This window comes from Aegilops tauschii, chromosome 1, assembly GCF_002575655.3.
Source record: "Aegilops tauschii subsp. strangulata cultivar AL8/78 chromosome 1, Aet v6.0, whole genome shotgun sequence".
Lineage (NCBI taxonomy): Eukaryota > Viridiplantae > Streptophyta > Magnoliopsida > Poales > Poaceae > Aegilops > Aegilops tauschii.
In genome coordinates, this window is record NC_053035.3 from 409,199,613 (window position 1) to 409,216,173 (window position 16,561).

General features: G+C 45.9%; 1 protein-coding gene across 3 annotated transcripts; it reads right to left on the bottom strand.

Annotated features, from left to right (window-relative positions):
* Positions 1 to 8,842: 8,842 nt before the first annotated feature.
* Positions 8,843 to 13,247, bottom strand: LOC109731454 (uncharacterized). 3 transcript variants are annotated; one of them, XM_020290603.4, is made up of 2 exons: positions 12,870 to 13,247; positions 8,843 to 10,951 (listed from the first exon to the last, which is right to left on the bottom strand). In XM_020290603.4, the coding sequence occupies exon 2, from the start codon at positions 10,782 to 10,784 to the stop codon at positions 9,096 to 9,098; it is 1,689 nt and encodes a 562-aa protein (XP_020146192.1). In that variant the 5' UTR covers positions 10,785 to 10,951; positions 12,870 to 13,247; the 3' UTR covers positions 8,843 to 9,095. The 3 variants fall into 3 exon arrangements, with proteins under 3 accessions (XP_020146192.1, XP_045084062.1, XP_045084063.1); XM_045228127.2 differs by having other exon boundaries at positions 12,527 to 13,117; XM_045228128.2 differs by lacking the exon at positions 12,870 to 13,247 and adding an exon at positions 12,629 to 12,833.
* Positions 13,248 to 16,561: the final 3,314 nt, after the last annotated feature.

Genomic DNA, 16,561 nt, shown 5'->3' on the forward strand with positions numbered 1-16,561 from the left:
CATATTTCAGGCTTAAGCTGCAAGGCAGCGGCTTTACACGGTTCGGCGCGTCCACGCCGGCTCGTGAGGCGTGACAAATCTCTCCAAGATGCACGGCGAAGTAGGTACAGACGCGTGATCGACGTGCATGGTTGACGTGCCCGGGCAGGCTTTGAATGTTTCATGTCCAAGAAAAAACTCCGTCCGTGGATGTGTGTGTAGCCTCACGAGACGAGACATTGCAGGGAAAATCAACGCTGCCAAGCACGGTTCGTTCACGACTCACGAGAGATGGAGCCCTGCGACGAGGGGTCGCCGGAGAGAAATCAACGAACCAGCTCCGGTGCGTGCCAGCACGACGGTCTCCGGTCAGTGTGGCGCTCACCTCACGCACCGACGGCACGGGTAAAAACTTTCTGGGAAGCTGCCTCCCGCGGGGAAACAGGAGGGGCGTGCAGGCCGCTCTGCTCTGCACGTTGGAGGTGGACTGTGAAAGAAGGAGACGCTGCTCTCTCGTGTCAAAATGGTTGAACCGATCGAGGAGGGCGAGAAGGAACCAGTCCCGGTGAAGTGAATCGCACTTGTGCAATGCTAGCCATCTCTGGCTTGATGCATGCTGGAGTGTGGCTTTCGTTGGCCCGGCAAGGTGTGGAGATGTGTCGATTTTCTCTGCGTCATGCGTCAGATGATGAAATGACATGGACTGCGGTGCTGAAGCTGTCAAACGTACGTACGTACGTGGCGTGCGTCTCGCCGGACGGAGGAGTTCGATGAACGTGAAATGGTCGTCCGATTCGTGATTGGTGAGCAAGAAATGGGCTCGTCACCACACATACAGTAGTATGTTTTTTTGTTTTTCTAGGGCAGGGTAGAGCAGAACAGCCTCCTGCGCAAGAAAACAGTGAGTTGAAACAGAGTTAATTGCACGTTGGTACCACACTTGCGCACCTACTCACGAATCAGTACCACTACTCGTGCATGTCGCAGTTCAGTACCAACTCAGGGCTTAAGTGGTGCATAACGGACTGAAAGCCGTATAAGCGCGTATTGACCGCGTATCCGACAGGTCGGGCCCACATGTCAGGTGACACGCTGGCCGAATCGGCGCGTGGACGGGTCGCTGACTAGGACGAGGCCGACCTAACGGGCTAGGTCGAACCGAGCCGCCGGTTCGAACGCTAACTCTCGTTCCCCTCTCCCTCTCCTCCCCGTGCTCCTCTGTGTCAATGGCGACGGCGAACCCGGGCGGCGGCGGTGTAGGCGGCGGCTCGAGCAGCGGTGGCGGTGTGGGCGGGTACGGAGATCTTCCTGGCCTCGGGGCCGATGCGCACCCAGGATTGGCCGAGGGCGACGGCGACAGTTCGTCGTACTACTCGAGCGGCGAGGAAGAAATGGAGGAGGAGGCCCCGCTGACCATGGAGCAGCGCCTGCGGATGGCAGAGATCTGGGTCGCCAACCCTTTGACGAGCCATCACTGGACCCATGGATGTGGTGGGGTGCTGTAAGTCCTCCTCCCTCTCCTCTGTTCTTTCTTGCAATTTGGGGCTAGGGTTAGTGTTAATGAAAATGTCCAAATTTGCTGGCACTTGTAGTGTGGAGGAGGCTATCTGGGATGTTAGGATTCACTTTGATGCCCTACATAATTTGGATAGGAAGATATGCAGTTCTGATGTCACTTTTCTCAATCTGTATGCATTGTTGCATACACAAGGATTTACATTCTCTGATGAATTGTATCACATGGAGAACACATGCATAGGAGAGCAGAGAGAGCATGGCCTAGACTTGATTGACACAAACATTAAATTGCAGCAAATTAAGAAGTAGCATGAGCATACTTTAGTTTTGAATCTGTTAGTTAGAGCAACAGCCACTGACAGTGCTGCAATTCAGAGAAATGCTGAATTACAGACCATTCTTTATGCACCACCAGTTGTGTATGATTTCAGTGAGCCAGCTGTGCTTGCTGTTGATGACCAAGGGGTTGTTTTTAATAGTCAGTGCAGTAGTAGTACCAATGTTGAAGCTAGTGGTTTTTGCACACAAGAGAGCAAAAATCTAGGTAAACAAAAGCTGAATTCTGTGATGGAGGATGAAGTTTTGTTGGAGGAGGGATATTACAGTAGTGATAATCCAGAAGGGGCATATGACAGTGACAACTACTTGGAGAAGTACAGGATTTCTCAAGACACAGAGATAATAGATGGAAAGAGACAAGCAGATGAGGAACAACTAGCAGATGATCAAGATGAATATTCAGATGATGAGTCAGAAGAGGAGGAACAACTGCATTATGAGGGTGACACTGAGGTTGAGGATCTGTTTGAGAAGGAGGAGGAAGAGAGTGGGGATGAAGAGAGGGAGGAGAGCTTGAATGTGGAGTTAGCTCAACCTTTGCGGGTAGAACCTCCAAAGAAGAGACAGAAGCTGCCAATTAGGAGGTGCCCCACCACTAGAACACATTCTAGTGTTTTAAAGGAGGTGAAGAAATATTTCATTCCTTCATCAGATGAAGAAGAAATTGGTTGGCTGATGGATAGTGAAGATGATGGGCATGAGCCACTGCAATTTGTGCTAAAGAAAAGCAAGAAGAGTAGGGCACAGAAAAGAAAACCTAGGATATGGTTCAATGAAAAAAGGAGCACCCACACCAGCAATTATGTAAGTACATGTGCTTCACAAATCAGCAGCAATTCAGAGATGCTCTGTTGAGCTTGCACAATTCACAGGCAAGAGATTTCAGATATCATAGAAACTCTGACCAAAGGATAATTGCATGTTGCAGAAATGAGCACTGTCAGTTCCACATTGTTGCTGCTGTGATCAAAGGTGAAAAGACTTTTGCTATAAAAAAAATGAACCTGGAGCACACTTGCCCTACCACTACAGAGTCTTTCAGGGTTAGTGCAAAGTGGCTTGCAAAGACATATGAGTCATTGTTCAGGTCTGATCCAACCACTAGCATACAAACTCTGATTGATGCCTGCAATGAGAAGTATGGTGTTGAGGTTCCTAAGCACATGGCCTATAGGGCCAAAAACTTAGCTGTGGAAGCTGTCTTAGGAGAGCACAAGAAGCAGTATCCCAGGTTAAGGGACTATGCAGCAACCATAATGCAGACAAACCCTGGAAGTAGGGTTGTAGTTACAACTCTAGTTCCTAAAGCAACCAAAAAAATACCACATCCAGGGCCAAGGTTTCATGCAATGTTTTTGTGCTTAAATGGAGCAAGGGAGGGATTTCTCAATGGATGCAGACCTTTCATTGGTTAGTTAGTTGTTTCTTTGCTTTAGTCCATTGCTATGTACATGATTACACCTTTGCTGTAGTTTCTTTGCTATGTACTGACTTAATTGGTTCTTTTTTTTGCAAAACAGGTGTTGATGGATGCTTTATTAAGCTGACCACAGGTGCACAGATCCTTGCTGCCACTGGCAGAGATGGCAATAACAACATTTATCCAATTGCATTTGCCATTGTTGGTCAGGAGGATACAGCAAATTGGTGCTGGTTTCTGCACCAACTCAAGATATGTCTAGGAGGAGAAGTTGGCCAATTTGGTCCTTATACTATCATGTCAGATAGACAGAAGGTAAGTACTTAGTTTGCTGTGTGATTTCAGTTGCTTAGGTTTTTTTTTCAACTATATCTGTAGTCAGTAGCTTAGTTTGCTGTTGTAATTTCAACAGGGGCTACTCAATGCAGTGAATAGAGTATTTCCAAACTGCCACCAGAGATATTGTCTTAGACACTTATATGCAAATTTCCAGAATGCTGGTTTTAGGGGGGAAGATCTAAAGAAATGCATGGATAATGCCAGTTATGCTTACAATGAATATAAGTTTAATATTGCTATGAATGATTTGAGAAATGAGTGTGAGGATGCTTGGATCTGGCTTAATGCAATTCCTAAGAAAACATTGGCAAGTCATGCTTTTGACACTAACTGCAAGACAGATTTGGTTGTTAACAACCTATCTGAGGTGTTCAACAAGTATATCCTTGATTTTAGGAAAAAGCCTATTAGGACTATGGTTGATGGTATTAAGGACAAGCAAATGGTGAGGTGGCATGAGAAAAGAGAGAGAGGAAAGGCAGCTTTCTGGGAGATCACACCACACTATGCTGAGAAGTTAGAGCTGGAAAAGGAGAGGGCTAGATACTGCAAACCCATTCAAGCTGGTGTTAATTTATGGCAAGTGACCAGTGGGCAGCAAACACACCCTGTGAAATTGGATAATCATACATGTGGTTGCAGAAAATGGGACCTCAGTGGCCTACCATGCAACCATGCAATTTCAGCAATTAACAAGGCCAAGAGGTTTCCAGAGGACTTTGTTTGTAAATTCTTCAGAAAACCATTTTATGTGGCAGCATATTAACCTATGATCTTTCCTGTTCCTGGTGAACATGACTGGATAAGGACACCTGGACCAGACATAGAGCCACCAGAATTTCATGTTAGGAGAGGAAGAAAGCAAGAGAAGAGGATCAAGGGCAAGTTTGAAGTGCCAAAGCCAAAGGACAGCAGTAGAATGGCCACAATAACATGCTCTAACTGTGGTCTCCAAGGCCATAGATACACCAACTGCCTGAAACAATTGAAACCAGATTTGGCTATGAGGAAAAACAAGCATGTGGTAATACCAAATCTCACTTCTTTTGTATTAGTTTACTAGTGCATTTGTTAATATTTTAATGTTGTCTACTAATACCAATCTCACTCCTTTTTGCAAGACCAAGAGGTCACAGCAGCAACCTACACCTGCAAGATCACAGCAGCAACCTACACATGCAAGATCACAGCCCCCACCTGCAAGATCCCAGCAGCAGCCTCCACCTGCAAGATCCCAGCAGCGGCCTCCACCTGCAAGATCCCAGCTTGCACCAAGATCACAGCCTCCACCTGCAAGGACTGGTGCAAGCTCTGGAGCAAGGTCTGGTGCAAGGACTGGTGCAAGCTCTGGAGCAAGGTCTGGTGCAAGGACTGGTGCAAGCTCTGGAGCAAGGTCTGGTGCAAGGACTGGTGCAAGATCTGGAGCAAGGTCTGGTGCAAGTTCACAACCATCAACTAGTGGTGCAAGGCCATTCACTGCCCCAAGATATGCAACTCCTTCTACATCTTCTCCCCCAAGAAATCACACTGGTTGGATGACCTGGTTTTCTCCTAGTGGTAACAGATGAGTGTTGTAATGAGTTGTTGTTTCTCAAAACTATGGTACTGATCAATGTTTTGTGTCCTGAACCATGGTTTGATGCTTAGGTTTGATTGTACTGAACCTACAAGTCAAACTGGTTGGATGATTATGTTTGAGTGTACTGAATTGCTATCAACTATCTTAGTGTTATGGGCAATGTTATGCTATCAATTTGGTGATTAGTGTTATTGGCAATGTTAGGGGGTTCTCGACGTCGACGGAGACTAAATGCCTAACCACTTAGGTTTAGGGGGTTCTCGACGTCGACGGAGCCTAAATGCCTAACCACTTTGGTTTAGGGGGTTCTCGACGTCGACGGAGACTAAATGCCTAACCACTTTGGTTTAGGGGGTTCTCGACGTCGACGGAGACTAAATGCCTAACCACTTAGGTTTAGGGGGTTCTCGACGTCGACGGAGCCTAAATGCCTAACCACTTAGGTTTAGGGGGTTCTCGACGTCGACGGAGACTAAATGCCTAACCACTTTGGTTTAGGGGGTTCTCGACGTCGACGGAGACTAAATGCCTAACCACTTAGGTTTAGGGGATTCTCGACGTCGACGGAGCCTAAATGCCTAACCACTTAGGTTTAGGGGGTTCTCGACGTCGACGGAGACTAAATGCCTAACCACTTTGGTTTAGGGGGTTCTCGACGTCGACGGAGCCTAAATGCCTAACCACTTTGGTTTAGGGGGTTCTCGACGTCGACGGAGCCTAAATGCATAACCACTTAGGTTTAGGGGGTTCTCGACGTCGACGGAGCCTAAATGCCTAACCACTTAGGTTTAGGGGGTTCTCGACGTCGACGGAGCCTAAATGCCTAACCACTTTGGTTTAGGGGGTTCTCGACGTCGACGGAGCCTAAATGCCTAACCACTTAGGTTTAGGGGGTTCTCGACGTCGACGGAGACTAAATGCCTAACCACTTTGGTTTAGGGGGTTCTCGACGTCAACGGAGACTAAATGCCTAACCACTTTGGTTTAGGGGGTTCTCGACGTCGACGGAGACTAAATGCCTAACCACTTTGGTTTAGGGGGTTCTCGACGTCGACGGAGACTAAATGCCTAACCACTTTGGTTTAGGGGGTTCTCGACGTCGACGGAGACTAAATGCCTAACCACTTTGGTTTAGGGGGTTCTCGACGTCGACGGAGCCTAAATGCCTTAGAGTTCAAGCAACTTTGGTTTAGGGGGTTCATAAAAGAGTTCAAGCAACTAAGACAAGCAGCAACTAAGAGTTAACATACTGGTTCACAACAACAACATATTGATTAACATAGTGGTTCACAGCAACTAACAGTTAACATAGTGGTTCACAACAACTAAAGCAACACCATAGTGGTTCACAACAACTAAAGCAACAACATAGTGGTTCACAACAACTACACATCCATAGTACATAACTTAGTTCACAACAACACCATACTTCACAAAAGGTCAGCAAAGCCAGCATTCTTCTTCTTCATGTTGATCTGGATCTTGCTCTTGCTCTTCCTCTACATCTTCATTCTGACAAGATGTCCAGGATCCCCTTCAATTTCTGCTTGTTCTTCTCCTCTGACTTCAACAGTTCAGCAATCTGAATCTTTAGCTGATCCCTCCTTGCTGTGAGCTTGTCATGCCCCTTCTTGAGATCTCCCATGTGAAGGAGCAGCTGGGTGTTATCCTGGGTGAGCTTTTCCTCAGATTTTTTGAGTTCATCAACCTGGAATTGCAGGTTCCTGGTGGATGTACTAAGCACTTCCTTCTCTTTTAGATGATTAAACTTCAGGTTCCTGATGCAAGTGCCTTGAGATTGTGTCAGGTTCATCGGTACTTTATACTTCTCCTGCAGCTTGAAGATCTCTGCATCTTTCTTCCCCATCTCTGTCTTCATGTCAGATACAACTGAATCAGAAACATGCACATTCTGCATCTTAGCCTGCAAATAGCTGAAATCTACCCTCCTATCCTCTTGAGCATTTAACAGTTGGTGCACATCTTCAACCAATTTGTCATAGTTGGCCTCTAGATTATTTTTTTCTTCAGTGAGATTGTGAATAGTGAGTGAACTCTCCAGGTTATCCTTCCTCCTATCACTCTTGCTGTCATGATACATTTCCCATAGCTTCAACAAGGCATTCTGCAATGTAGGAGGCCACTCTGGGTCAACCCAGAGAACAATACCACAGTTGTCATCTTCGTGCAATATAAACAACCATAGCATGTGCAAAATCAATCTCCTAGGTAAATTATTTAAGCAATAAACTTTCAGCAACTAGCTTTAAACAATGAACTTTGAGCATCTTTAAACAATGTAGGACCCTAAATGACTAGCCACTGAATTAAAAAATGAACTTTAAGCATCTTTGAGAAAAAACTTTAATAATATAGCCAACTAAAGAATGAACCTCTGACACTAAACACTATCTGAATTTTGAGCTTCTGACATTGACACTAAACAACTTTGCAAAGTGAGTACTCTTGTGAGCTAAACAATGATTATCTGCACTGAAAACTAAGCTGTTGACCAATTATAAAATTACTGCCCAAATTAAATATACATGGCAAGCATCAACACATTTTCTAATCCACTGATTAGCATCAGTAGTACTATGGCTACAAAATGACCCTCACAGCTACCCAGTAAACAATACAATTCCAGGTTGGTGGTGGTGTGTCCAGGCAGGCCAAACACAACTACAAAATGACCATGACAGCTACAAAATGACCATCACAGCTATGCTACAAGAGTACTCATTAAACAATGTGCATCAGCACATGGCTAGATTAAAGAACATGAATTCTATGCTCTGGACTGAACAATTATATGCACATGGCTAGATTAAACAATACAATTAACACAGAGTTTGGACAGAATCTTACACTCATAGGACAGACTAAGAACCTCCTGCCCGTGTTAAATGCTTCGAATGCTACACGCCTCTCAGCCGCCACGCCATGCTGATGGCAAAGAACTCTGGGTGCTGTCTCAATGCCACTGTAGTCTTGGTCTTCAATGCTAGCAGGGATCTACAGGAACAAAAGGAAAACAAAATCCCCAAATCAAATCAAATCCCCCCAAATCCCAAATCTGATAACCCAACCCTAACCCTAGCTCTACAACTCACCCGGAAATGCGTGGCTTCGTCGTTGGAGAGGTTCATGTATTGCACGCTTGAGTCCTGGCTGCTCTCGTCCTCCATGGCGCGACGATGAGCCGGTTGAGGTGGCGGCGGCGGCGAATCGGAGAGAGGAGGGAGAGCCAGAGTGAGAGTGAGGTCGAGCGTCGAGCGAGAGTGAGGCGAGTCCGACCGAGCCCATGTAACCGACCGCGTCGGCCTCGTCCTAGTCAGCGACCCGTCCACGCGCCGATTCGGCCAGCGTGTCACCTAACATGTGGGCCCGACCTGTCGGATACGCGGTCAATACGCGCTTATACGGCTTTCAGTCCGTTATGCACCACTTAAGCCCTGAGTTGGTACTGAACTGCGACATGCACGAGTAGTGGTACTGATTCGTGAGTAGGTGCGCAAGTGTGGTACCAACGTGCAATTAACTCGTTGAAACAACTTCTTTTCCAAGGTTAACATACCGATATCCGATAGCAGCGTCACGTTCAGTTGTTAGCCATGACGTCTCCAACCAAATACAGTACACTAAACATACGGAGGCCAATCACGCCATTCCACCCCAAAAGCGAGTTTGCGTTGTACAAATCTTCAGAATTACGTACACAGTAGAGCAGAACTGAATACTCTAATGCATCTCTCACGGAAGAGCGATTAGCACCTCCCAAAAAAAAAAAGAACTTGGCCGCATATGAAGAGAGGCGTGGTAAATTTTCTTTACAACAAATATACATGTCCATCTCCATGGACTGAGCAAGACTCGTCACCTCACCTCATGATAAGCGAATTGCTGGGCCGCCACATGCTACTACGATTCATCTTCACCTTCTCTGTGCAAGACAGATGGAGCAGGCGCCTTCATCGCCCTGTCGCCGCCGTTCGTCGGCGAAGCACCGAGAGGGGTCGCACCGGACGACCTCCGCGGAGCTGATGGGCTCTCCATGATGAAAATGGACTGACCAGCCGTGCCTGTGCTACTCCTGTACGGCGAAGCTGGAGTTGACTTGAAAAGCGGCAGACCGTCTTCACGAGCCAATGGGGACATCACACGCTGACTCTCCCCGTTTACCTGCCCTCTGTATGACCTCTCCTCTGCAATGTCATAGTAATCAGCGGTCCTCACCTCCTGAGCAAGAGAGCATGAGCAGCAGCACAGCCACTGGAAGCAGTCCGTCACATCGGGGTTACGGCAGCAGAAGGGGTTCCCTGGGAGGTTGAATCTCTTCCTCATCTGTATTCTCCAGAAGCCACCGTACAGCAGACCGAAGAAGCACAGCGCGATGCCGGTAAGCCCCAGCGCCTCTCGCAGGGTTTCGTTGTTGATATTGACTGCTGCCAGGTTGAAGATGAAGAACGGAGCCAGGCAAAAGAGCAGGAATGTTGCAATGTGGACGTACATGTTGCCGAATCCAAGCCTCTGCACGTTCCACCCGAAAACACAGCAGCTGCAGAAAATTGACAAGTATGCAATGGTTATGCTGTCCCAGAAATCTGATAGTCCGCCGACCCACTCAGGCCTGCTCTCCACGAAACGGCGCTCTTCGCTTTGAAGAAAAGAGTATCTTCTCTCAAGTGACCTCCCTGAAGTTGCTGCCCTTGCGCCTTCAGTTGAGGTGACCCCAGCTTGCGCTTCTGGATCACCTTCTCTCACTTCTGCATCATAATCCTTCCCAAGAGGACTGACAATGTTATACACACTAGCGAATAACGCAGCCCCAAATGCAAAAGAAATAGTCACGGCGACACCAAGAGGAGGCCTTTCAGATCTGCGGTACCCTATGTTGAGACCACACAAGGCATACTGGGCGAAGCAGTTCAGATTAAGAAAGACCACAACCACCATCATGTGCATCCACTCATTAGGCTTATATGTCCCATTTTTGCAGTATTCTTTCCTAAGCCTTAGAATGTCCTTTTGGTCCCATCGACACAAAAGCACAAAGTTATAGATCCGCATTGGGTGTTGGTAAAGGCACATCAGTGTGAATAAAGCATTCAAAATTTGGTTGTTCACTTCAAACCAGGCGTCTCTTTCTGATTTGCTAGGCAAAGCATGATTCAGCATTCCAGTCATAACCATGAAGAGTATTGCACCAGATACAGAAACAACAGCGATCCAGACGAAAAGGGCCATGTTAAGAGGCTGCCTTATCCAATCCTTGCCCATTGCCCACAGATGGCCCCAGTTAATTTTCCTGATTAATCGAAAATGTTCGTGATTGTCATGGTTGTCAGAATGGATTGAACGTGAAAAGTCATCACGCTGAAGTGCAAGCTGTCGAAACTTGACTGAAGGAGAAGGGCCCAGCTTCTTAAAGTGGGCACCACTAGAAAAGCGATTCACAAATTTGAGACACCCACTCCGCTGATTTCCCTGTTTTGAAACATTTTGAGTGGAAAGAGTGTTGACATCTGTGGCTCCGGGATCATTTTCTGATGTCTTTGACTCTACTTGTTGAATATCAGCTTTGAGGTTTCCATTACCATTAGGGACCATTTTGTTCAGCAGGAGTCTTCAGATAGTAGAAGCAGTCTTAACCTCCTTCAAATCCTCTTCACAAAACAAGGGCAAGCTATATTACTATCGGACTTGAAGTTCCATGTTCCACAGGAACGGTTGCTGTACTGTAATCTTTATATGAACTGGGCATTGGCCACCAAATTCTGCACAAAGAGAAACCGAATTAGAGAAATTTACATGCTTTCTCATTCCATTCGCGAGGAGATTCGATTCGGAACTCTTATATGTCCAAGGTCAATATGGAAATTCCCAACATATGTAGTGTAGTAAAAAAAAAATGGAATTTAACTCTTTCATGCTTACTTTAACTAGTTATTTTTAATCTCGTCTTCGGATTCTGTCCATTGATAGAATAAAAAATGACAAGAGACTTTTTTCCTTCTTGCTGCAGCCGTTTTATTTGCTGCTTGCTACTTTCTAAAATGGAGCTAAATTCGTGTTTTCCTCGATTTAATAGAAAATAGAAAGACTTCATGATGAGCCCAAAAGAAAGCAGATGATCATCACACAAATTTAGGCAAAAAGTCAGTCCAAACTAATCTGTACATAAGCATCTCAAATTTAGACAAAAAGATAGACAAAGGTATAAGACTCTTATCATCTTATCCTGTTTCGATCTTTCTGCTATTCGGGGAATTATTTTTTGACAAATTGTACATAAGAATATCAAATTCTCAATCAGACAAGGCACCAATCACTGGCTATAGTTGTTATACAGCAAAACCAAAGGGCATAAACCTGAAAATATGACCCTGAAGAATAAGAGGGGTTGATTACCAACAGCATAGCCATGGTAGGGGCATTGTCTATCTAAGGTGAACACCATAAAAATCTTTCTCAATCAGACAAGGCACCAATCACTGGCTATAGTTATTATACAGCAAAACCAAAGGGCATAAACCTTAAAATATGACCCTGAAGAATAAGAGGGGTTGATTACCAACAGCACAGCCATGGTCCACCATTAGGGGCATTGTCTATCTAAGGTGAACACCATAAAAATCAACATCTCAAACCTCCATGAAATCCGAATTGCTTTCCCAACAGATTTTTGTGCTACTATATAAAATGTCAGCTGCTAACAGCAACAACAAATACATGTAGCAAGTAGGCACTAGTCAGATACATCGCAAATCGGCCGGGGATAGAGTTCAAGCAGCATGAAGAACAAATCATATACAAGCATTACTTACTCTGCATAAGCTTTTCTATAAACACCACCCACATCATTCTATAATGTTGCAGTTTTATGAGTGCAGTAGGTAGGTACCCCCACTGGCTCGGATTTATAGCTGTATCTAGAATTCGAGATGCTTTAAGTAGTTGTGTTGGTACAAATCTCCTAATAGCTTGTGCCTCTGTATGATATCTTTGAGTTCATATTGTCTAATGCATTATGATCAATCCTAACATCTTAATCTTGTGCCATGCTTTTGGTACCGCTTACCATGGGAAAATCTTATAAAACGTACTGTATGATTCAACAGCTGTTGCTATCAAAACTCACGCATATTTTATCTATGTGAATCAACCGGAAGCTGTAACACGGTTAAATAACTCGACCCTTGGATTTATTAGAACGTCGGAATGAGTGAGTACAAAAATGCTATACCACATCGATAACCAGAAGGCGCTCACATGCCAGAAACAAAGGGAAGTCTAAACATAGTACAACGCACAAGAAAAAAATCTAGCTATTTAGTGAATGAATGAATTACCAAATGGGAAATAGCTCGTGCATGCTTCTGAATCAAGCCAAGCCGAATGCTAAATACTCCGTATTAGATAAGTCAAAACCACCACTTGTCCAACAAACCGACCTGGCTGCTACGGGCAGCTCCGCGGCGGGCGCCAGCGGGCGCAGTCCGCGTGCTCGGCTCGGGGCTGCCTAGCGGGGATGGGGAGGCGGCGGCGGGAGCAGCACCGGCTTACTGCTACGGCGAAAGCGGAAACCGCGGGAGCAAGCAAACAAGCGCAACCAAATCAGAGGGACGGCGCGTCGGATTGACCCAGATCCATGAGAGCGGCACGGAGCAGAGGAGAGGGGGGAGGAGCGCTCACCTGGCGCTCAAGCAAAGGCGCGGATCCTTGCCTTCCTCCCGCCGCCGCCGCCGCCACCGTGTCGGCTAGGCTGGAAGGAAAGACAGCGCGGAGGGTTTGGTCTGGTGTGCTCGTGGGGGATAGGGAGGTTGGGGAGGGACGCGTAGCCGCCGTGGGGAGGGAAGAGTCCACATGACGGACGGACGGACGGCCCTTCGGTTCGCCGTTACGCGCACGCGTTTCCGCTGGCTGCCTGTGATGCGAGGCACAGCCGCGGCACGGCGACGGCGAGGGTAACGGCGAGAAAAGAGCCGTTCAACGCCTGTCGTGGGAACGCGCTCCTCCAGCGACGCCGACGGGACGCGTAAGCCCCATTTTTCTCTCTGGATTTTTTTTGTTGGCTGTCTCTCTCTCTCTCTCTGAGCTTTATGGATGGGTTAGGTGTAAACCGTTCAGCTGTTGCATTTCTTTCGGTTATTGAAGTCCTGTGCTCATGCAGTACGTCGAGGAAAGGTTATTTTCTTAGGGCTAGGAAAAGTTAGATTATGGTGAAGAAAGTGCCAAGGGCTCGTGGTAGCATATAGTTTAAAAAACCGGAACGGTGATTGAACCGATGGGTCTAGGTGTTTTACTGGTCAAACTGTTGCTACACATTCTGTTCGACACATCGGTTTGAAATGTCTAAAGCGACTCACGCCATGGGCTTGGAATATTGTGTCGTTGCAATGCATAATGTATATGTTATTTCCTTTTGCATTTCCTCCCTTCTGTACAAGTTTGAGAAGATTCCCCTCTATACGTCATTGTTGATTGTTATGTTGGTAAGCTCTTTTCAGGTGAAAAGAAAAGGGCTTTTTATTTGGTATATAGTTCATGAATCCAAGACATCTCTGAATTTTATCTTGTATATAATTTGCAGCTTTGATTCCCCAATCAGCCGGACAAAGTATATTAAGTTCTACTCCCTTTGTCTGAAAAAAAACTTGTCCCTCAAATGGATGTATCTAGCACTGATACAAGCTTGGGACAAGCTTTTCCGGACGGAGGGAGTATGTAGGATCAGAATACCGTAATCGTCATCGCTGTGTTGGAGAGGCCAAACCCAGAGTAATTTTGCTTTCAGTTTCAGGTGCTGCAATCATCTATTTGGGATTAACACGGTAAGTTTTGCCATTTACATATACACTATTCAGAAACTCATGATGCACAACATTTCTGTGGCTCATTTCCTTGCTCTATTAGGGTTATAGATTCCAAAAGCCTTGCTTAGCAAAGACAATTTTCTCATATACTCCTTCCGTTTCTAAATATTTGTCTTTTTAGAGATTTCAAATGGACTACCACATACGAATGTATATAGACATCTTTTAGTGTAGATTAACTCATTTTGCTCCGTATGTAGTCACTTGTTGAAATCTCTAGAAAGACAAATATTTAGGAACGAAGGAAGTAATTGTTTCTATCATATTATTTCATTCCGGATGCTACCTAAGAAATATTAATGCGGATATGTTCCGTTTGCAAAATTACCATCTGGCCGATTGAGCTATTACATTGACCTGACTACTGATTTCTCACACACGGCTCCATCGCCTTCACGGACGACCACTACCCTGTCCAGAGTGTCTTTCCCTCCCCAGCAAGGTAGCAGCACCTGCGAATCTCGCAAACGCTCTTCGACTGCTCATCTGTTCATCTAAAATTAATGCTTTCACGTGCGATGATTAGTTTATATGGTCCAATAATTTTCTAGAAATGGTGACTGATACATGTTTTTCTGCTAGAAATGGTGCAACACTCTCATACCAACGATCTTTGGATCTCACTCCTTGGGAAGCTATTATTCACAATTTCACATACTGATATTGCCAGTTTGTCTTGTTCCCATTTGTACCATGGAGAAGAATAATTCTATAGATCTCTGACCATAAACCAATCAATTGGACTGCCTTCTGCTAATCTTATCATGTTGTTTATTTTTACTCAAAAAGTAAATAAATGACGCACCACATTAGACAGAACAAAGGCAGATCTGAGCATGAGAAAGAGAAGGAAATCATGAATTTAATCTAACCCACCTCATCCATGGGATGGTAAGCTTCATAGGAGCTACCGGCCGGAGTACTGCTCCTTGACTTGTGCTACTTCCCACCTCGGTGCTGCTTCACGCAAGACACAGCAATCTTCATCACGTGATATTTTATTAAAATTTCTATTCTACTACAGAAACTTAGAATGGAGATAATCTGAAATAACACACTAAATAATTATGTCACCTTAGTATCTATATAACAAATTTGCATATTACTCCCTCCGTCCCATAATATAAGAGTGTTCTTGACACTAGTGTAGTGTCAAAAACTTATATTATAGGACGGAGGGAGTGACATAGGATGGTCTAACTCAGTCAAATCTGAAGTTCTTTATGTCATTTGAAATTTACTGCAACAAATTTAGATTTAGCAATTATAACTAGATTAAAAAAAGGGGTGGAGTACAAACGACCTTGATCAGAAAAGAGCAATTGTACGTCAAATTATTTCACTAAGTCACACCCTAATAGGCATTTCAAAGCATTGGATGATGACTTACCTCATAGGATATACTCCCTCCGTCCGAAAATACTCGTCGGAGAAATGGATAAAAATAGATGCATCTAGAACTAAAATACATCTAGATACATCCATTTCTCCGACAAGTATTTCCGGACGGAGGGAGTATATAATTTACAAAATTTTGAGGTGACATGGATATTCGTCATACGGCACAATTGCAGTCATCATAACTAACTTGACAACTAAAAGCAAACAGATTGAGGTGCTGAATTTTTGACACATGTCTTACATAAAGATAGTGTGTGTGTGTACGAAAAGGGGTTAAATCACATAATACCACGCCAACAATTGTTCTTCACTTCTAACTTAACCGCAAGAAATCTGTCAGAGTTTGTGTAGTTAGTTCTGTTAGATGTGTATAGTCCCTTTTCAGTATATCCCCATTGTATAAGGGGTTTTCTGCACTTCACCACACATGTATATGTAATGGCTTTTGGCCCTCAGTGAATACTAGTTGCTGATTATCCAACATGGTATCAGATCCTAGGCTAGCTTCCTGCACGATGCAACTCCATGCTCCTCGTTCCTAGCCTGCCTGTCTCCGGCCGCTGCTTCTCCGGCCGTCTCCTGCCCAGTCCCTGGCCCGACCCGGCTCTGCTGCCTCTCCGTCCAGCAGCTGCTCCGTCATGCCGCTGCAGCCTCCTCCCCCGTTCGGCCACGCCCTGCCCGGCCGCCGCCGAGTACGGCCGCTGCTCGGTCCGGCCTGCTTCCTCTGGTCGCCGCCCAGCCCGGCCCGTCTCGTCCGGCCGTCGCCTTGTCTGCCCGCCCTGTTCGGCTGCTGTGGCCGCTGCTCCGCTCCGGTATGGCCCTGGTTTGGAGCCGCTCCTGCTGGCTGCACCTCTTGAGGCTGCGTCCCTCGATCTGGTCTCCCGATCCTGCCTCGCGCCTGAGCGTGAGCGCTCCTGCCCGCTTCGCTCGATCTAGATCGGGTTCAGGCCGTTGACTCAAAAAAAGACAGCAAGTTCGTCATGTCCTCCTCGGGCTATGTTGTTGTCCCTCGCTGTTCGGTGATCTTTGATGGCACAAACTATGCTGAGTTTGTGGGCTTCATGCGCATCCATATACGTGGACTTCTTCTGTGGGGTGTTCTCTCTGGCG

Coding starts and splice junctions, on each gene's coding strand:
- LOC109731454 (XM_020290603.4), bottom strand. CDS start 10,784: ATGGTCCCTAATGGTAATGGAAACCTCAAAGCTGATATTCAACAAGTA.